The 22,192-nt window shown below is 41.7% G+C and overlaps 1 protein-coding gene across 1 annotated transcript in view; it reads left to right on the forward strand.

Moving 5' to 3' along the window:
- Positions 1-20,445, forward strand: part of TMEM178A (transmembrane protein 178A) — a gene marked incomplete at both ends in the record, with an annotated part of 49,286 nt that extends 28,841 nt beyond the window's left edge. Inside the window, 3 exons of the mRNA XM_082852319.1 lie at positions 6,723-6,836; positions 9,624-9,761; positions 20,204-20,445. Coding sequence (XP_082708445.1) covers positions 6,723-6,836; positions 9,624-9,761; positions 20,204-20,445 — 494 coding nt within the window. The remainder of the gene's footprint in view (positions 1-6,722; positions 6,837-9,623; positions 9,762-20,203) is intronic.
- Between the last annotated feature and the right edge of the window lie 1,747 nt (positions 20,446-22,192).

The following is a 22,192-nucleotide window of genomic DNA, read 5'->3' on the forward strand; positions in this document are numbered from 1 at the left end:
AGCCTTTAGCCACTGCATATACTGCCTCATCATTGATTGACTCTAATGACTTTTAACAGCATCTTCTGCTGTTTCTCACTTTTCTCCCTCATTTAACCTAGAGTGTGAGTTTCTGTAAGTTAGCTTAGAATTTGATTCCTTTCTCTAAGCATCAGAAACAACAGAAATTCACCAGCCCCTAAGCCCCATTTTTAACCCCTGTGCAGCATATTTTATATATCTTATTCTATGGTTTATATCATCATTAAAGTGGCTCCACTTGGCCCTTTAAAAAGCTAATTAATCACTAAATATAGACCACAAGTTGTTCTTTTCAACCCCCTGCGTGTCTCTTTCCCCCCCATTGTGAGATGCCATCTGGTGCTATGAGCTCATGCTTTTTGTGTTCCTTTTCAGAGAGCCAGATTCCTTGCTCTCTAAACCCGGAAAGCCAGTTCATTTCAAAGTTCGCATGCATGGCTTTGAAAAGATTTGCATCTAATGCCTCCTTGTGGATTTTCACAGTATCACTCTCCAACATATCGCATGGCATTTCTGTGTTTACCACTGTCTATGTGTGTGTATATATATATATATATATATATATATATATACTTGTCTTTTTACCGAAAGGACTTAATTTGTCTTCGGCAAATTAAGCAACTAGAGGTCTTTTCTGGTGTGATTTTTGTCAAGTTTCATTTTGTCAGTTTTACGTGTGTGCTGTAGGAAGCCAAAACTTAACAGCATACTTTACTCTTCGAATCTGTTTCACTTTCTGCTTTAACAGTGTTTAAGAAAAAGGAAATAAAAGAGCTAATCGCAGGCCTCTGACACTACTGCTGATGTGTCCTTTACTCCATCTTTCTCTTCCAATTCTGCCTGAAGTCTCTAATCATCTTCCAAGGGAGTAGAGCACCAGGGCTATAGAGCATTTTCTTGCAAACTCAAGAGAGAAGCTCTGGGTTCCCTACCACACACCCAGTCTTTGGGACCTTTGGGTTACTGCTTGTTACTCTCCCGTCCAGACCTTGTCACTCTTCCCACTTCCTTTTTCTTCTCATTTCAAGTTCTTGGCAGTCTAAATTTAACTTGGGAGCCTACTGGGGAAGGAAAGGTAATTTGGTGATGTGTGCACTGCTTACCTCATTCCTGGCACACGTGTGGCGCTCTCCTGGGGGAGCAGGAGAGCACTGGGCTGGCCGGCTGCCTGCCTCCTTTCTGCTACTCTCTCTGTCCACTGGGATCACGCCTGTTCCCAGCAAGGGGCGGAGGAGGAGATGGGCTCTGAGAGTATTAGCAATGATGTCAAGGGACCACATATTTCCCTGGCACAGGAGTTGGTGGAAGGCCAGCCCCGCTGAGTCCGAGAGGAGAATTTCTCCCCAATCCAAACCCTGTCTCTAGCATTAAGTAGCTTCCGTGAGATGCAGGAAGGATGAAGCCACTAAGTCAGCCACGAGCCAATCCAGTCTCCAAATAATGTGTGTTGAAAGGTATGGATAATATACAAACAGAAGGCTCAGTTAGGTATCCGCTTTGTTTCCAAAAGAGCATATGTTTGTACTAAACTGAAAAAATTTGTTTTTCACTTCAAACTGACAGTTCATTTACTAACTGCGGTTCTCGAACTTATGGTTACCAGGGGGGAAGGGTGGGGGGAGAGGGATAGATTGGGAGTTTGGGATTGACATGTACACCCTGCTATGTTTAAAATAAAATGCCTTTCATGAAAAAAAAAAAAAAGCTGCAGTTCTCACTACCCACAGAATTAAGATGCATTTCTAAAAGCGTAAGGATTTCTAACTTTCCTGAGTGAGCATTATACAAAGTTTGGGTAACACCATATATGTTAAAAGCTTGGTTATTGCTTTGCACTGTGGCCTTGGGCTAGTTACTTAACCTCTCTGAGCTTCAGATTTTTCTACCTGCTTAATGGAGCTAATAATACCTATTTCATATTTAGCTCATAGGGGATTTTGGTGAGTATCAAATGGATTTTGTCAATGCCTTTTTTTTTTTTTTGGCATCTATGAGGTGATTTCTGTGCTTTATTCTATCGATAAGGTATATTACATTAATTCATCTTCATGTGTTGAACCAACCTTACATTCCTGGCATAAATCCCATTTGGTCGTGATGTACAATCCTTTTTATATGTTGCTGAATTCACTTTGCTAGTACCTTGTTGAGGACTTCTGAATACATATTCATAAGAAATATTTTGTAATATTCTTTTCTTGTGATACCTTTGTTTTTTGTATCAGGGCAATACTGACCTCATACAATGATTTGGGAATTGTTCCCTCCTCTTCTGTTTTTGTTTCTGTTTTTGTAGTTTTTTGAAGAGTGTATGAAACATTGTTAATTTGTCTTTAAACATTTGGTAAAATTCACCAGTGAAGCTCTCTGGTCCTGGACTTTTCTTTGTGGGAATTTTTTTACTAAGTTAATTATTAACTCATTCTCTTTACTTGATATAGATCTGTTTAAATGTTCTGTTTCTTCTTGAGTCAGTCTTGGTAATTTGTGTCTTTCTAGGAAGTTATCATTTAATCTGTATTATATAATTTGTTGGCATATAATTTTTTCACAGTATTCTCTTATACCACTTTTTATTTCTCTAAGACGGTTAGTAATGTCTTCTGTTTCATTCTTGATTTTAGTAACTTGAGTCTTCTCTCTTTATCTTAAATGGTCTAGATAAAGACTTGTCAATTTTATTAATGTTTTCAAAGAACCAAGTTTTTTTTTTTTAATTTTCCTTATCTTTCTAGTCCCTACTTCATTTATTTCCACTCTAATTATGTAATCTCTCTCCTTCTGCTTTGCGTTTAGTTTGTTCTTCTCTTTTTAATTTCTTCAGGTGGAAAGTTAGGCTATTGATTTGAGACTTTCTCTTTTAATGTAGGCATTTGCAGGTATAAATTTCCCGGTAGGCACTGCTTTAGCTGCATCCTATAAATTTTCATATATTGTGATTTTGTTTTCATTAATTTCAAAGTGTTTTTAAATTTCCCTTGTGATTTGTTTTTGATGCATTGGTTGTTTAGAAGTGTGTTACTTAATTTCCACAAATTTCCGAATTTCCAAATTTTCCTTCTGTTATTGATTTCTAATTTCATTGTATTGTGGTCAGAGAACATACTTTGTATGACTTTCTTTAAATTTATTGAGATTTGTTTTATTGCCTAAAATATGGGGTATGCTGGGGAGTGTTCTATTTGCACTTGAAAATTATGTGTATTCTGCTGTTTGGTGGAGTGGTCTGTAGATGTGTGTTTTGTCTAGTTGGTTTATAGTGTTGTTCAGATCTTCTGTTTCCTTGTTGACCTTCTATCTAGTTGTTCCACCATTACTGAAAGTGGAATACTGAAGTGCCCAACTATTATTGTTGAATTGTCTATTTCTTCCTTTAATTCTGTCAGTTTTTTCAAGTATTTTGGGGCTTTGTTGGTAAGCGGATAAAATATGTTTATAGTTGTTATATCTTCTTAGTGGATTGACCTTTTTATCACTATAAAATGTCTTTCTTTGTCTCTAATAACACTTTTGGTCTTAAAGTCTATTTTGCCCCATGTTAGTATAGCTATTCCGTCTCTCTTTTGGTGACTGTTTTCATGGTATATCATTTTCCATCCTTTTGCTTCCAATCTATTTGTGTCTTTGAATCTAAAGTGTGTCTCTAGTGGACATCACATAGTTGGATCACGTTGTTTTGTCTATAATGCCAATCTCTGCTTTTGGTTGGAGTGTTTGGTCTATTTATATTTTAGTCCATTTATGTTTACCTGTGTTGTAACATTACAAATGTTCTTTGTTTCTTCATGTGGATTCAGTTACTGTCCTTTCATTCAGCCTGAAGGACTCCCTTTGGTATTTCTTGTAGGGTAGGTCTGCTAGTGACACATTCTCTCAGTTTTTGTTTAACTGGAAATGTCTTCATTTTCCCTTCATTTCTGAAGGATAGCTTTGCTGAATATAGAATTCTTGGTTGATAATCTTTCTTTCAGTGCTTTGAATATGTCATTCCACTCCCTTTGACCTCCATGTTTTCTGATGAGAAATCAGTTTCTAATCTTCTGAGGAGCTCTTATACATGATACATTACTTTTTTTCTTGCCGTTTTCAAGATTCTCTGTCTTTGGCTTTCAACAGTCTGGGTATGAATCCCTTTGAGTTTATCCTATTTGTACTTCATCAAACTTCTTAGATGTGTAGATTCATGTTTTTCATCACATTTAGGATGTTTCTTCAAATATTCTTTTTGTCCCCTTTTCCCTCTCCTCCTTTTTGGGTCTCCCATTATACTCCTCAGACTGGATAATCTCAATGGATCTATCTTCAAGTTTGCTGATTCTTTTTTCGGCCTGCTCAAAATTTTGTTGAGCCCCTCTAGTAAATTTTTGAATTTCCATTTTTATACTTTTCAACTTCAGAATTTCTATTTGGTTTTTTTTTCTGTCTCTTTTCATACTTTCCATCACTTTACTGATATTCTCTATTTGGTGAGACATCATTCTCACACTTGTCTTTAGTTCCTTGGACATGGTTTCCTTTAGTTCTTTGAACATATTTAAAACAGTTGATATAAAGTCTTGGGTAGGGACTTCCCTGGTGGTCCGTAGTTGAGACTCCGTGCTTCCACTGCAGGGGGTGCAGGTTCGATCCCTGGTCGGGGAACTAAGATTCCACATGCCGCGCAGAAAGTCTTGGTTAGGTAAATCCAATGTCTGGGCTTCTTCAGTGACAGTTTCTATGGACTGACATTTTTCTTCTATGTAGGAGCCTTTTTCTGTGTATGTTTTATACTTTTTAATTGAAACGGGACATTTAAAATAATATAGCAACTCTGGAATTTAGATTCTCCCTCCTCCTCAGGGGTTGTTATTGTTTTTGTGTTGTTGTTTGTTCCTTTAGTGACTCTACTGAACTAATTCTGTAAAGTCTGTATCCTTTGTCACATGTGGGCCCTGAAGCCTCTGCTTGGCTAGCTTAGTGGGATGCTAATGACTGGACAGAAGTGTTCTTAACTGCCTGGAACCAATAAGTCCCCCAGTCTTTGCCAGTGGGCTCTGTGTGTGTGTTGGGGCATGTGTTCAACTCTACTTTAACCTTCACTTCCTGCTTACACAGAGCCTCAAGGTTAGCCCGAGGATGAGTATCAAGTGGAATGACAGTTTTGAAAAACACAAATGAGAGCTATTATTGCAGTCTGTTATCTTTTATTATTCTCAGACCAGGTCATTTGCTCTTTGTAAGCACAGGCATTTTCTGACTTATAAACACGTAACTTATATGTAAACACCGAACTTATATGCCTTAGACCTCACAACCACCGCCAGGGGCCTATGTTGAAAAAACAAAGAGAAAAAATAGAAAGAGCTGTGAGCTTTTAGAGAATCTGTGGTTTCATAAGGAAAAAAAAAAAAAGCTTCCAAAAAAGCAGAGATAGTCCTGGGTAGTTTCTCAGCTGCCTGCATCCTCATTACTTGGGATGTTTTGTTAAAAGTCAGGTTCCTGGCTCCATCCCATATCTTTTGAGTCAGAATATCTTGGGTTGGGTCCAGGAGTCTACATTTTAAACTAGCTCCCCAGGTGATTCTTATGCATACTGATGATTGAGAAACAAGGGAGGTGATCCTGTAGGTGCCTTCCCATCAGGGACTAAGTGGCTCACGATGTTAACTGTGCTCAAATACTAATCTCCCCTTTCAATGCCTGAGTTTTTAAAAATTTCACTTTTTTAATTACATTTACTCAAATTCCACCTATTAGAGATTTATTGGCATCTATGAGAATATTTTTTAACAGCTGCCGGAGCGAAAAGATTAACATTTACTCACAGCTCTTTTAAAATTAATCTAATCAGATTGCATTTATCCAAACAGCTGGCCAAGGTGATTTACAAGGAAAGAAGGAAGTTTTCTTTCATTTTAATTGGACAGGAAGATAGATACTTTCGTGGGATTCAGAAGACTTTAGGGGAAAAATAGGCCTGTGTTAATTTATGCAATAAAAGCATGGATTGAGAGGGAAGGTAGGAAAAGATACTAGATAAAGCAGTGGATACTTACCCATTTCAAAATATTGTGCATACAACCAGGAAAGGGAGGAAATTTCTTTCTCCTTTCTACTTTTAATATTACCCGTTGTCTTAGAACCTAGCATTCAGATCAGTAAAATGTGTATTAAGGAATTATATCAGCTGCTGTAGGGCTACTTAGGCTCTCGTGGGCTGTCTAGAGACCTAATCACTATTTAAACCACTACGTAGAAGGCTCGTTATTGAAAAATGTCTTCTGGTTTCCAGATAACACACTTCCTGATATACTTTTTGATTCAGCCCATTTGAGAGTTTGAGGTTGGATCAAATTTGGATGCGTGAAATTTATCTGTGTTCAAATTCCAAGCTGATTTCTCCCAATCATCTGTATACTTTTAGGCCATTTCTCCTTGAGGAGTTTTGTGTTTAGTTCATACAAATTCAACATTGAAAAAATAATTAGGGGAGTTTAGATTCTTATCAAATTTAATACATTCAAAAATGAAACATGATTTAAAAAATTATTTCACGTTTTGGGTCTTTACTACTCTGACTTGTCTCTATTAATGAGAGTAATCAAGAGATTCCTATCCCCTGCCCCTTCAACCCAGTTTAGGATGCATTGTCCTGCCTTCAGTTTCCAGAATTCTATTACAAATGCATGGACTAGTAAATCACATTTCTTATTTCCTTCAAGGTATTGCACAGCGATGTACAGCTATCAAGTACCACTTTTCTCAGCCGATACGCTTACGAAACATTCCTTTCAATTTGACCAAGACAATCCAGCAAGATGAATGGCACCTGCTTCGTGAGTATTTCTGGGAAAGGGTCAGAGAGGGTCAGAGAGGAAATGGTGTCTTTCTGAACAAAAAGCCTTCCCACCAGCCCTTTCAGATTTGGACTGAAAGATGCTGTGCTGATCCTGCGTGGGCCTCTGGGCCCCATCCGACTTGGTCAGAGACTCAGAGAGTCATTTCACTGTGCCATGGTCACAACTTGTTTGCAGATCAGATGTGTGAGAGTCAGGCGTGGGGCTTTGTGAGACAGTGCAGCGAGCGTGTCTGTCCTTGTGGCATCGGTATACAAGCCACCTCCTGAGAGCAGTCTCTACCAAGCCATGTGGTACAAGGCCCTGATCTGGCGCTTATCTTAGTAAACCAAGGAGACTATACCTTAGGTGTGTTATTTTAGTCTTCTTTATCCAATATTCATTTTAGTTACTGTGTCTGTCTCAGACCTTGGTATCTCTGCTAAAATATCTTTGAGTGTATGTTGTAATTTTCTCAGACGGTGTCTGTTATCTCCACATCCCGATGGCAGGAACTATCTTTTTTACCGTCAGGAAAATGTGAAACTGTAGAAAGGATTGTGCAGTGTGACACCAAAGAGGACTGATATTTACCTGAAAACTGTCGATTCATGTTGTCTAGGGGTAGATAATTCAGAAAAGCAAAAAACTAGGCCTAATCCTTTTTAGTGTTTACCCTAATCAGAGGTTGACATTGTCATTTCCAATGCAATCAACGCAAGGACTTCAGTGATCTTGTTTGGTGACCAAAGTCACTACAGGAAGCCAAATAGAGTTTCGTTTTGTAAAGTCAAGTCTCTCTACAGATCAAAGGGCTCTATTTTGAATCTCAAAGATGTAAATGGAAGCTCTTAAGATATTGCCCACAGCAGTGGTATAATGTTATAAATATTATGATCGGCAAATTTAGGACTTGGAAAGTCATTGGCTAAAATGTGGTTTATTTCTGAGTAGTATCACTTCCTGAAAATTATCTCTTGCTGGCTGATCTTAATGGTCATTTCTCAGCAGATCTTAGTTAGAGCCTTATCTAAGGCTTCTTACATCTTCATTCTTTATGAGCATGTTTGGAGTTCTTTGCCTTAATCATCTATGCAGAAAGCCACACAGTCACTGGTTTTCGGCAAGAAAAGATCATCACAGGGTCCTGAAAAAGAGCCTTATCTCTTTACTCTAAGAGTTTGTACCCTGTTACTGCCCAGCAAGACAGTACTGAGCATTCTCCTCTTAATCCTCTCTGAGGTTCTCATGGAAAGATGCTTTCAGCAGTCTCAGGCATGGCTTTTTCCAAGAAAGTCACACTTGGTGATCTGTACCATGTTTATCAGATAAGCTTAGCATATCCCGTACTAAGGCAAATCCCATGTGGATTATATCTGAACCTTGTGCCTTTTAACGGCCATAGAAAATAAAACTCGAACCACAGGGAGTTTAGGAGGTTGTGAGAGAATGGTGACTGAACTATGATTACACTGGATGTCTCAAAACGACTTACATCTTAATATTAAACAGCCCCTTTAAATGATCAGTGCCCGTGACCCCTAGCTCTGTGATGGTCTACACTGCCCCTTCTAGGCTGCAATGCCCTGCTTCAATTTAGATGTTCTGAGCTAGAAATGAAAAATCCCTTGGAAAGAAAGGGATGGACCACGTGTGACAAGGGCAAGACTGAAAGCTACCGTGATCCACCCTGTATACATCATCCTGAGTTGCCAGAGGCCACAGGAACACACAGTGAGGTGGTGGCTGCCTGGGCACCTTCGCAGAGCAGCCCACGCTCACGCAGTGGGGTGTGCCTCTAGTCTTCGTTCCATGTGTGTGCAGGAGTGCATGGTCCACCTTGCCTAGACCTGTTCACTGGCTTCAGTGGCAGACTTATGTTTGGGATCTGTTGCTCTAAGAAGGATCAGAGAAATTTAGCTCATGATTTTTAAAATTAGCTTCATTCAAAAAAAAAAAAAAAGAGGGAGAGAAATAGAAAGAAACAGCAAAATAGCAGGAGGGTGGGCAACTGGAGTGGAAGTGTACCCATACATCCAGCCAGTCCATCTCTTGCTTTGGTCTAGAAGGTGGGCCAGGGCCTGGGTTCCTGGCCCAGTGATCACAGTCGTGTTTTTGTGATAGACCAAACTTCTTGTGTGTTCAATGGGGCTTGGCCCATGGGAACAGCCTTTTCTTAACCTGGGTACTTGGGAGCTTGGGTTGTAGGGCCTATGTTTAAGGGAAGAGGGCCTTAATGAGTAGATGTCCTATATGTGCATGTTGGGCGCTATTTCAGTTACAGTTGCCTTCACTTTCTCAAATCCTTTTTGAAAATCAGCAGGAGGAAGTATAACTTAAAAATAAAGTAATTGGCATCCTTGGCGCGCTCTTTCCCCAAAGTCAGATTAATTACAGCCACTACAGTGGTGGTGACCTATGATTCTGTTGCTCTTTGGAGGATAATAAAGATCTTTTGCAAACCTTCCTCACTCTCAGTTTACTAAGTCACTTGTTACCTCTTACCCTTGTTTACCCTGGTGTCCGCTGGTCTATTTTCTACTTGATACAGACTTCTCCATGGACTCAGGGAGGGTAGAGGCTGACCCCTCGACTTGTTACACCCCATCTGTCCTCTTATGAAATACCTAGAAAGTTTATTTCCTAAATCACCGTGGCCCTGAAGACTCTACACCTGTCCATGTAACGTATTAGTTTTCACAATGTATACGAAGCTCTTTGTTCTCGAATTTTCAATAACTCTCCTTCTTCTGCTTATTATTTTGAATGTTTGTGTTTTGAGATTAGATTTAAGAAGAATCACTGCTGGCTTCCTGGGCATGGCTGTGGCCGTCCTGCTCTGTGGCTGCATTGTGGCCATGGTCAGCTTCTTCTGGGAGGAAAGCCTGACCCAGCATGTGGCCGGACTCCTTTTCCTCATGACAGGTACGCGGAACACCTCTGACACCTCTCCCAGGAAAAGCAAAGGCCTCTCTGCAGGCAGCTAGCTTCACTTTGTTATCTATCCATTAATTTTGTTTTCACTTGTGAGAAAAGCAACCAGAAGGTCATTTGGCTTTGGTGGGCAATACAGAATTTAAAGAAAACAACAGTGTTAAAAATGCAGCCCTGATTTCCCCATTGTGGCCCGTTACAAGGTTAGATGGAAATGTCTTGGGTTTAATCTCCATATGAGGCAGGTCTGATTTTTCTGTCCCATTCTTTCCTATTGTGCCCCTAACCCTGGCATGGACTCTTGGCAAACATGGGCCATTGCTTCTCAGGAGCCCTCCGGGAGAGGGTGATAGCTCAGCACAGCCCATGCCTCTGGGCTGAAGGTCAACTCAAAGTCTATTTCTTAGTGATGGAGTCATTGGTGTCATTTTTACACACAAAACATTCATTCATTTCACTCCACAGATGCTTTGTGAGGACTTACTATGGACCGGGCACTTCTCTACATACTAAAGACACATAATGATTAAGGCAGACAAAATCCTTCTCCCTTTCTGTTGTGGGGAGACACAAAGAATAATTTGTGATAGCGATAAAAGCTGTGAGGACGGTAAAGGAGGTGGTGTAGGGGACCCTCTTCCACATAGGGAATGCGCTGCGGGCAGAGGAAGGAACAGTGCCAAGGCCTAAGGCAGGGATTGCTTGATGTATGTGTTTCGAGCCACAGAGAGACCAGTGGCTGGAGGGCAGGGAAGGAGAGGACAGTATCCCATGAGGTGGAGAAGCAGGCAGGGGCTTGGATTTTAATCTAAGGGTGGTGGGAACCACCAGAAGGCTTTACGCCGAGGAGTGACTTGCTGTTAAATCAGGAGATTGGAAGGGGGTGTGTGGAGACACGACTATGGTCTTTTCGATTGTCGGGTGAAGAACATTTTTGTCTGAGAAGGAGTCAACAGCTGAGTTGATGGCTGAAATTGACTGAAGGTGGCTGCGGGGAAGAAATCTTTCCTCCTGCTTTTTCCCAGAAAATTGTGTCTGTGATTAGTGAATGTCAAGTTAACAGTTTCACAAAGTACGCTGAGCATCAGGGGTAATAGTACTCTAGATGTGTAGCCATTTTGAATAAGCTTATTCCTGCTTCTCTGGAGTTCTGTTACTCAAGCGACCACAGCTGGGGTTTCTAGCACTGCTTGCTGTCATGGCCACTCACTCAGGCCCGTGCTCCCTGGAGGCGGCCGCACCCCTTGGTGACTGGCACCACTTTTTCTGTCTTTCAGGGCTGACAGGTAGGTGGTGCTTTGCCTTCTGGTTGATCAACCAGTCAGCTCCTGTAACCCAATTCACAGACAGACGTCCTTCCTTCTTTCTAAGTCCTGTCGGCGCCTTTCCGACCCCATGAGATGGTGCTGTAACCAGTAGTGACCTGGAATAACGGATGATCATTGTAAGCGTCCTGACAGAGCATTAAAAAAAAAAAAAAAGTCACCTGGCCTTTGAATAATTCTTAGCAGAAAAACAACTTAGGTTTTCCAGACTTGGGTGAATACACAGAGGCTGCAGGACTGTAGCCCAGGGAGGCTAAAATTCTAGTTTCTGAGGTTTTGGAGGAGGATTTGAACCTTCAAGACCAGCCATTGGGAGGATGTCTGCCTAAAGGATTCATTAAAATCCAAAGTGTAGGGACTTCCCTGATGGTCCAGCGGTTAAGACTCCACGCTCCCAATGCAGGGGGTCCAGGTTCGATCTCTGGTCAGGGAACTAGATCCCACATGCCGCAACTAAGAGCCTGCGTGCAGCAGCGAAGACCCAGCACAGCCAAATAAATAAATGAATAAATATTTTAAAAAAAAATTCAGGGTGTAGAATGAACAGGTGAGGGTGTCAAAGAATCATAGAGGCCTGTGCTGTCCAGGGGATTTCTTTAAGCTTAATGGTCATGAAATATCTCCCCCCATTTTCTTCCCTTCCTTTATTAGTTGGGCCCCCATTTTTCTAACTCTTGTCCTCATATACATCAAAGAAGTATTCACGACCCCCCAGCCCTGGAAAGGCCCCACGGAGCATCCTCAGGAAAATGAAAGGAGCTGAGGGCCAGACAAAAGCCTCAGTAGTAGTAATTTTTAAAGGACCCGTGTAATGTGGGTAATGCATGAATAATTTAGGATGCTCTTAGATATCAAACAATTGTTGGCATGAAAATAAATCGCAGGACCATAAAGTCAGGCTCAGTGAGCGTTTCTTGGGAGGCAGAGGGGCTGGTTTGGTTTTAAATGAAAGGAGGATGGGAGTTCAGTCTTGCATTGGTTCAGAGGAGAGCTAGGAGCTGAGTTTCCAAAGCCAGCCCCACCTTCCCCTGCTCAGCCCTCATTCCTGAGCCATCTGTGTAACTCTGGGCCAGACTGGCTCGGGGCTCAGCAGGATTTATCATCAAAAGCCCCTGTGCAACTGTTAAAAACAAAACAAGCGGAACAATAGCCATAGTAGCAAAAACCCATTGCAACCCCAAAACACCCTAAACTTATAAACTTGAAGTCTGATGACCAGTCCGGAAGGGTGGACAGACCTATCACATAACACTGGCTTTTTTTTTTTTTTTTGCTTTTTTTTGGAATAAAGGGAAAACCCACTTATAGATCTCACCATCTGAAAAATTAGTTGTTAAAATATTTTCCTTATCCTGGACCAAATCTTGCCCAAGTCTTTGTCTCACTAAAGACAACAACAAAAGGGAGAGAAGTGGCTGTGGTTCTCAAAGGGTAGCTCAGGGCATCCTTGCGATGGAAATGGTCTGTGTCTGGACTGTGATGGTGGCCACATAATCTGCCCACGTGGTGACATTCCGTGGAACTAAGTGCACACACACACAAGTGAGTGAGTGCATGTAAAAGTGGTGCAATCGGAATAAGGTGGATGGATTGTATCATCGTAAGTTTCCTGGTTGTGCTATTATACTAGAGTTGTGCAAGACGTTACTATGAGGGGAAATTGGGTGAAGGGTATACAGGATCTCACTGTGTTCTCTCTTTCAACTGCATGTGAATCTACAATTATTTCAAAAGAAAAATTTAAAAGAAAAAAACAACAACAGAAAAAAAGGAAAGAAAAAATGTTTGCCACCATCATCACGTGGAAAGTATTGAATATTTTGTTTTCTGGGCTTCCATTTATCATCATACCGTAAGCATTCCCGGTGGCCTTATATTGTTCTGTGTTCGGTTTGTAATAGCTTTTAATAGCTGCATGTTCTTCCATGGAGTAGATTTGCCGCGTTATATTCCCTTACTGTGGGATTTAGGGAGGTTTGTTTCATTTTTGCTACTACAAATAATCCCTTTCCATTTCCGCTACTACAAATAATCCCTTTCCATTTCCTTTGTAAACACCAAGATAACTATGTTAATCCATTGCATGAGATAAATTAGCTGTAGGACCTTCCCACGTAGCAGCAGGAGATGAGAGCAAATAGGGTTAAAAGAATTGATTTTAATGAAGCAGAAGTGTCTTCAGCAGTCTTAGTCGGCATCACCCCGCAGATTTTTGATGCTAAACTTAGCCTCTTCTAAGGCGCTGGCATCTTCATTCTCTACCTGAATTTATTAGCCAAACCTTCAGTGAAGATCATCAGTGATGTGACAGTTTGAGATGTTAAAATGGAAACTTGGAAACAATCTCTCTCCTTAGGCCTTATTGCATACTGACAGCTCTTGATTAACCCACACGTGGAGCAGCAGGGCTGCTGACTGTCACTTCCCATCCCTAATTCCCTGGGGCCTCTCAGGGGGTCCTCCAGCAGGGCCAGGGGCACAGAGCCTCAAATGTAGCCTTTTGACCTCATGTCCTCTGAAGTTACACACACACCGTCACGGAGGCATATCCAGAGATAAGGGAATAAGACTTACGATCCAACGGTGAGGGGCTGCCCTTTACCAGACCACACTGCCTCCTGCACTACGAGTGAGCGTTTCCATCAGCTTTAAATGATGCATTCTATTAGATTGCTGTTGTGCTAGTATGATGATTATCATTTGTTAGGAATATAAATATTTTAAAAGGTTAATTTATTCATTGCAAATATTTTTTTTTTTCTTTTGCGGCATGCAGGCCTCTCACTGTTGCGGCCTCTCCCGTTGCGGAGCACAGGCTCCGGACGCGCAGGCTCAGCGGCCATGGCTCACGGGCCCAGCCGCTCTGCGGCATGTGGGATCTTCCCAGACCAGGGCATGAACCCGTGTCCCCTGCATCGGCAGGCGGACTCTCAACCACTGCGGCACCAGGGAAGCCCTCAATGCAAATATTTTTAAATACAATTTTTATGTCTCTGTAGTAGGGTTTTAATTACCCTTTAATATACTGGGAGTCTTAAAAATTGGATAAAGCTTGATCTTCCCTTGATGGGGGCCTCCATTCCCCTTCATAGGCTGTGCTCTGAGTGGCCACTGCCTACGAGGCAGGGCCTTCGGGTCAGTAGAGAAAGAAGAGACAGCCCAGGCTGCCCCAGCAAAGCTCAGGGACCGGTAACACCCACGCTAGGCCACCCATTTTTTTGCTTCAATACATTCAAATTAAAACAAAGACTCCTCTGTAGGTGTATTGAATTCTCTAGGGTATCCACTGATTATGATCTGAAACTACAGGTCCTTAATGCTGTATCTGAAGCCCTTGGGACCAGGTGCATTTTGGAATTCAGGATTTTTTTTTTTTTTTTTTTTTAGTTTATTTATTTTTGGCTGCCTTGGGTCTTTGTTGTTGAGCGCGGGCTTTCTCTAGTTGTGGTGAGCGGGGGCTACTCTTCGTTGTGGTGTGCGGGCTTCTCATTGCGGTGGCTTCTCTTGTTGCAGAGCACGGGCCCTAGGCGCATGGGCTCAGTAGTTGTGGCTCACGGGCTCTAGAGCACAGGCTCAGTAGTTGTGGCTCACGGGCTCTAGAGCGCAGGCTCAGTAGTTGTGGCTCACAGGCCTAGTTGTTCCGTGGATCTTCCCGGACCAGGGCTTGAACCCCGGTCCCCTGCACTGGCAGGTGGACCCTTGACCACGGCACCACCAGGGAAGTCCCTGGAATTCAGGATTTTAAAGTTTTATTTTAGAAAGGTAATATAGTGCATGTATTCTATATTATCTAACACCCTGAGCAGGGTCTGAAATCAAGTATACATTAACATTTCTGCAGCCAAACACATGAATATTCACACTAGGTGGGATCAATAAGGACTCTAAATCGCCTATGTCACGTCAGGCCAGATTTGCCGGTCGGTGAGATTGCTGCAATCTTTGGGAAAAAGATCAGATGTTTTTCGGATTTAGTTAATTGCAGATTGTGGGTCTTGTATTTGATTTTTTTAAAAAGTGGTTTCTGTCTCTATTAGTCCTGCCCAGTCATTTAGTTAAGGCAACTTAGCAATGGCTTTTTGAGCAATCTGTGTGAAAATTAGCTTGAGGCGGTTTTTTTTCTGGAATTGCAAAGAGGCCAGAATGATGGGCAGGCCGTCCTTTGAAGGAGTGAAAAAAAAAAAAAAAAATCAATGTTTATGTCTGTGGGTGTTGCAGCTATGTTTATCAAGCAGGCTAACCAGGGTGAAGCAACTTCCACTCCTTTCCGCCTTTCAAGCACATCAAAAGAGGATGGTCGAAAGAGTGGGCCGTTACCCTAACTACACCATACCAGCTGGCCATAGGCACCATGAAGTTTAGGGAAGGAAATTAGGTTGATGATCTGGGATGGCAGCATACATTTATTTCTCTTCTGATCCAAAAATATCCTTTCCGGTCTTGTAATTCTGTGATATCACTGTATCTTCTAATGAAGAACTTTGGCGGAACACCTTTTAATATTTTATAAGAAAAGTCGCTGCGTACAGCGCTCTTCAGAACAAGTAGTTACTCACCCTTTTGAAGATGCTACCAGCGGTAGCCAGGACTGAGTTTGGGACTTATAAACCCCTCTCCCCTGGCGCCACCAGCTGGGCTGAAGAGTATCAGTGGTGGTAGCCCAAGGGAACTCCTGGCTGGTCAGGGGAGAAGGGAAAGGGAAGGAAATGTCTAAGAGAAGAAGAAGGGAGGAGAGGTGACCTCTCTCCTCGTGGCTTTTCAGGAATGACCATTAGATTTTGAACTTTTGAAATGCAAGGCTGGCACCTTATCTTTCCATGCCCTCATCCCATATCTTGCATTAACTAGATTGCTACTGACAAGAAAGCAACATTTTCGGAAATAACTTGCCATCTAGGTAAATCCTACAGGAGGTGATTTAGGATGAACTGATTCTTAGGTGTGTAGAACTCACCGTATTGCAGAACTCAGTTTTCTTAAGCAGGTTTTGCGCACTCCGTGTCCTCAGTGCTATTAGGCTCCATGTGGAACTTACAGGAAGTCCAGGGGTCTCTACTCCTTTTCCCTGACATGCATGCTGGAAAGTGAGTGGAAAGAACACTTGGGGTTCCTGATCACATCAGCGTCAAAGCAATGATGGCTGTGACCATCAAGAACTCATTCAACTTAACTACCTCTAACATAATCAGAACTGGGTCTGGAACATAGTAGATGCTTATAAATAATTCTTGAATGACTGATTAAATAACACTTAAAATAGTAAAATCTTGCTTAGGCCTGTAAAAGGGATGGAAATATACTTCATACATTGACCATACACACAAACTCTCTCTCTCTCTCTCTCTCTCTCTCTCACACACACACACACACACACACACACACACGCACACACGCATGCGCGCGCGCGCGCGCGCGCACACACACAATGTTATCGGCTGAATTGTGTGCCCGCCCTGCAGCCCTGCCATTCATATGTTGTCGTTCTAACCCCGAGAACCTCAGAATGTGACTGTATTTGGAGACAGGGTCTTTAAAGAGGTGATTAAACTAACTAAATAAGGTCATTAGGGTAGGGCCATAATCCAGTACGATTGGTGTCCTCATAAAGAAGAGGAAACTTGGGCACAGATAGTTACAGAGGGAAGACTGAAGGCACAGGGAGAAGACCAGCATCTTTAAGCTAAAGAGGGAGGCCTTGGAAGAGACCAGCCCTGCTGGGACCTTGATCTCAGAGTTTTAGTCTCCAGAATTGTGATAAAGTAAATTTCTGTTGTTTCAGCCATCCAGTCTGCTGCTACTTTGTTAAGGCAGCCCGAGCAAACTAATACACATGAGGACTGTAAGACATGCATGTGGAACTAAAATAGAATTCCGCAGGATCAAAACTGACCTATGACTACTAATCTAGCTACAACAAAGATGTCTTCATCCTTTAAACACTTTTCCTTAGTGTCTTCAAAGTTAGAAGGGTTTTTCTTTCCCCTTATTAAGATATCTTGAATGGGTTAGGCCTCTTTTACAAAAGCTAGTTGCCTACATTGGAAACACTGCTTTGTCTCCTCTCCCTACATTTCTCTGTAATAATCAAACAGTCCTGCCCATCCCACAGATAACAGCTATGGCAGCTATGCATTTGCAAACTTCCTTAGATATGTGAGGGTCCAAAAAGGGGAAATTCTTAGATATGCTCTTTGGTTCATCTTTGCTTTTCTCTCACTCAGAACTACTTCAGGAGCATCTTGGAGGGAGAAAAAATATCCTTGGAGAGCAGTCTCTGGGGACATTTGTGGGAAGGGGAGGGGCAGACATCAGGCATATTTATGGGCTCACGTAACCTCCTCCACCCCTCCATCTCAGCTGAGTGAGTAAAGGCAGAAGGAAATAAAGCAGGTTTTCATCAAGGTTTGGCGATGCCCTAATCCTAAAATAACTTAAGTGGCACAGAGATGTATATAATATTTCAAGATAAAATAAATACAAATAAGGGATACAAATAAGACAAAGGAGCAATCAGGTTTGTAGGGCAAGATGAATCCAAGGGTGAGATTAGTAGCCAAAAAGCATGCCATGAAGTCCCCAGTTTTTGCCCCTGGGGGGCCACTAATTTAGCTTTAGGGGAGTTTCAGCTCTCTGGCAACTCGGTCAAAAAAAGACATTCTATTAGTGACATCATTCACAGTATCCATGAGGTAAGCACAAACTAAGTGCCCTGGGAAAGCACAACTACTCATCCTGAGGTTAAATCCTCAGGTTAGGTTTTTCTTATCTTTTTCTATTCAGTATGAACTGGTGTTGTTATGCTAAAATTCATTTCACCAAAAGCAATTTTATGGAGTTGGCAGGGGAGAGGTGCTAATAAAATCAATGTTTAGTATAAAATCAAAGAGTATGTGCAGAAAGAAAAATCCATGACATTCAAGTTTTTATTTAGCTGCATAATACCAAGTACTAGATTTACTAGGAAATTTTGGGAAATGTCCTCGCTCAATGCCATATTACGGAATAGCAGAGTCACAGAAATTTGCCACTGCAAGGGACTTGAGGAACCAAATCCCCCATTTTTTTTCCCCCTAGATGAAGCTCAGAGAGATTAGGTAATTTCAAGGTCACACAGTGATTAGATGTAGAGCTGGGGACCAGAATACATATTCCCTGCATCCCAGCCCAATGCATTTGGACACGAAAGTATGCTTAAGAGTCCTAGTTTGAATTCAAGCTTTCACAGGTCATTAAAACGATGTTACTTGTAAACAGCTTCACTTTCAGGTATTCAGCTGTGTGCAGACAGTTAAATGCAGAAGAGTTGTTTTTCCTGTGAACAGGTTATTCTGTTTCTGTTTTACCTCTTGATACTCCAGAGATCACATTTTTCTAACTGCCTTACTACCAGCATTCATTAGAAGGACCTTGTTATATATAAACACCGTCTTTGTTTTGGCCAGTGGAAGCATTCATGTAGATGTAAGAACATTTGCTGTTCACAAGGTTTGAAAAAAGCAGAGTATTCTGTTTTTGACTGTGCCATTCCTTCATGAAAGAATTATTTCCATCATGATCGTCCTTTGGAGAACTCAAAACATGATGTGTTTACCATAACAATTTGGAGCAAGAAAACAAGATTTTATCCTGTTTAGAAAAACAGAATCACTTTAGAGTCTAAAAGTAGAATTAGGCAAAAAGTAGGAGAGATCAAATCACCTCAGAACAAGTGTCCTTTTAATTTAAAACATTTCTAAATGCACACTTGGAAAAGGGTTCAGGCAATGTGTTCTTATGTGATTTGAGTGCAGGCAGAATTCTAGCACTTAAAAATGACGTTAAGGAAAAATAAATGACATTATGGTGATCTTTATTTCCTCCCAGTTGCTGCCTGCTCTGAGTTTGTTTTTCTGCTAGTGTTTCTGATCCCCAAAGCTCTATTAAAAAGGGGTGTGGAGATCTGTTACTTTTAGCCGTCTCCTTTCAGTTCCCAATTCTGTGTCTCTGTTTCCTATGGAGATGCTGCATAGGTCCCTAAGGCTACCAAAGCAATTTTTCAGCAAATGGCTGTAACCTCCATTGTACACAGGGATGAACCAAAGTATGAAAAAGACATGTGTAGAACTCGGAACCGAATGGAACATTCTGGTACTTGACTGGGTGCCAGTTTTTGTATTGATTACCCACGTTCAGCTCAGCAACTGCCTCACTGTGATCCCATGCCCCCGCCCAAAAGGAGCAGCCTTGGGGGTCCACTGTGATGAAATAGAAGCATCTACATCCTTGAGTAGTAAAAATCCTGTGTTTTGGGCTTTTGAAGCATTTTTATCAGAATGCTGATTTTAGCGTTCTGAAAGGACAATTATATATAACGTGTTGGTATAAAAAAGTAAAATTTGGGGTCTGTTCATTTTCCTTAGGCTACCTAAATTACCTGCATTCTGAGTGGTTGAATTATAGATCCCCTATATATGATGTCAGCTATTTTACGACAATTCCAACATCCTGGATTTAATTTATATTATTTAAAATCTTTTTATCCATTCATTATAAAAAAAAAAGTGATTTTTGAGGCCCTAGAATGTGCCAGGCTCTGTGCCTTAAAAAAAACTTGTAAAAATTCATTTAAGATATTATCAGGCAACATAATAAATACTAATGATAATGGTAATTGAAAAAGAAAGACTTGGTATGATGATTGCAACTATCTAAAACTGTGTCAACTCAGGTGTAGAACAAAGGGAAATGAAAATGGTTTGTATTAGGTTTGAGTGATTATTTTTTTCCTTAAAAATAATTAAAATTTCTACTACGTTGTTTTTAAGAATAAAAAAAAATTCATGTATACATACCAATTGAATTGAGATAATTCGGAATAATTCAAGTTATCAGCATTTCCCCATCTTTTTCACTCCTGTATCTCCAGAACCTAGCATACAGTCTGGCACATAAAGGTTTTGCCAATGTTTGTTGAATGAAGTAACTCAACTGAAAGAATTGTCAATCCTTTATCCATTTGGATTCATCATCTCATCTGTTGATCTGATGTTCACGAAGGCCTGTCTGGCATTTGCCTTGTAGCAGGCAAAACCGTAACCCATCACCCTGCTCTCTTTGTATTATTTATAGGAATATTTTGCACCATTTCCCTCTGTACTTACGCCGCCAGCATCTCCTATGATCTGAACCGGGTCCCGAAGCTCATTTATAGCCTGCCTGATGATGTGGAACACGGCTACAGCTGGTCTATCTTTTGTGCCTGGTGCAGTTTAGGCTTCATTGTGGCAGCTGGAGGTCTCTGCATCGCTTACCCATTTATTAGCCGGACCAAGATTGCACATCTAAAGTCTGGCAGGGACTCCACGGTATGACTGTCCATACTCAAGTCCACTGCTTGGTGGCCCGTCCACAGTGCGGACGAACCTTGAAGGGGACGGAGCAGAGCCTGAGTCAGGATCCCAAGCACAAAATCGGTCTTGTACATTCCAGCCTGTTGCCTGCCAGCCCCTTCTGGATGACTGATGTCAAATCATGCAGAACCTCCATCCTTTCTAAGGACAAGACTACTGTGGATTCAAGTGCTTTAATGACTATTTATGCTTTGACGGCGAGGAGTAGGGAGCAGAGCCGTGGAACATTTCTGGGTTCAGGAAAAGAGGAAACCGCAATGGAAAAATTTGTATGATTGCCATTTATTTCAGAGAGTTTGTACATAACAATTACCCGAGAGTCATTTCTATTTGCAAAAGGATTCACGACAAAGCGAGTATAATTTTCTTGTCATTGTACCATGCTTGTTAAATTTAATGCAGCACCTTCAGAACTTGTCCTAATGGTGTCTTCTTGTGTCAGCACCAAACATTTGTGCATTATTTGTGGATGTTTTTTGTCACAGGGAGATTCTTCTGTTGCCTTATTTATTTTCAATTGAAGTCTCTTCTCCATCTTTGTACTGGAATCAAAATCATAAGAGAAACAGATCAACCCTGGAAGAGCTAACCTGTAATGCTATGCAGTATTGTGGGAAGTCATATCTGTCGTTCGACCTGTCTCTTTACGTTAACTGGATTTCTGCATTAAATGACTGCCCCCTTGTTAATCTGGGTGTGTTTTCCTGTCTTTCAGCCGTGGCAGTAGGTCTCCCTAGCCATTCGGACAGGTGAGAACTCTTTGTTTTTAAGAGACTTGCTTCGTCTCAATTAGGTTGGTCATTTTTATTTATCATTTGTAGCAATCACACACATGCTCTTGACAATAGAGATCATTTTCCAAGCTTCTTTTAAAACCTTACCATAGTATTTTGAGTTTTCTTCTCTCCCTCTTCGTCTGTGTTTACCATCTGCCTGGTATTTAGCCACTGATAAGGATTCACAGTCTCTGGCGGTATCCTTGGACCTCCTACCCCAGTGGGTTTCAGCCTTGGCTGCACATCCGATCACCTGATCAATCATCTTCACCTGTGCCTGAACTGGGCCCCCCCCCCCACCCCAGACCAATTGACTTAGAATGTCTGCAGCTGGGCCTGGGCTTGAGTATTTTTCAAAAAAAAAATCTCATAATTCTGATATTCATTTGGGATTTAGAGCCACTGTACTGGGCCAGAGCTACAGTTATCTCCTTGATAGCTAATATCTACTTAGCACTTACTGTGTGCCAGTAACTGGGCTCTGTTTTTTCCAGGTATAATTGCATTTAATCCTCTCAAAAGCTCTATGAGGTAGTGTTGGGCTGCACCCTGCAGGCCTGCAAGCCTTGTGGATGCCCGGCCTCAACACCAAAGAAAGAGCCCAGAGACAGCGACAGAGACATCAATTGTTTACTGGATAGGGGATCTTACACATCTGAAGCAAAAGGTCTTGGAGGGACACCCCACCATAGACGGCAGGCAGGACATGGCAGCACTTTGCTACCTGGGGGAGAAGGAGGAATTCCCCCATTTATAGGGGGAATTGATGTCAGGTTGGCTCATCAGTTACCAAGGAAACCAGCAGCCGAGGCAAGTCCCTCACAGCCCCTCAGGTTAAGACTATCACGAGGGCATTTGTTTCACTTTAATAAACTAGCAGGTGGAGCCCTTCTGGCCTAAGGGTCAGGAGGCGAGCACATTCCTGTGAGAAG

Source organism: Leucopleurus acutus (genome assembly GCF_964270905.1).
Source record: "Leucopleurus acutus genome assembly, chromosome: 12".
NCBI lineage: Eukaryota > Metazoa > Chordata > Mammalia > Artiodactyla > Delphinidae > Leucopleurus > Leucopleurus acutus.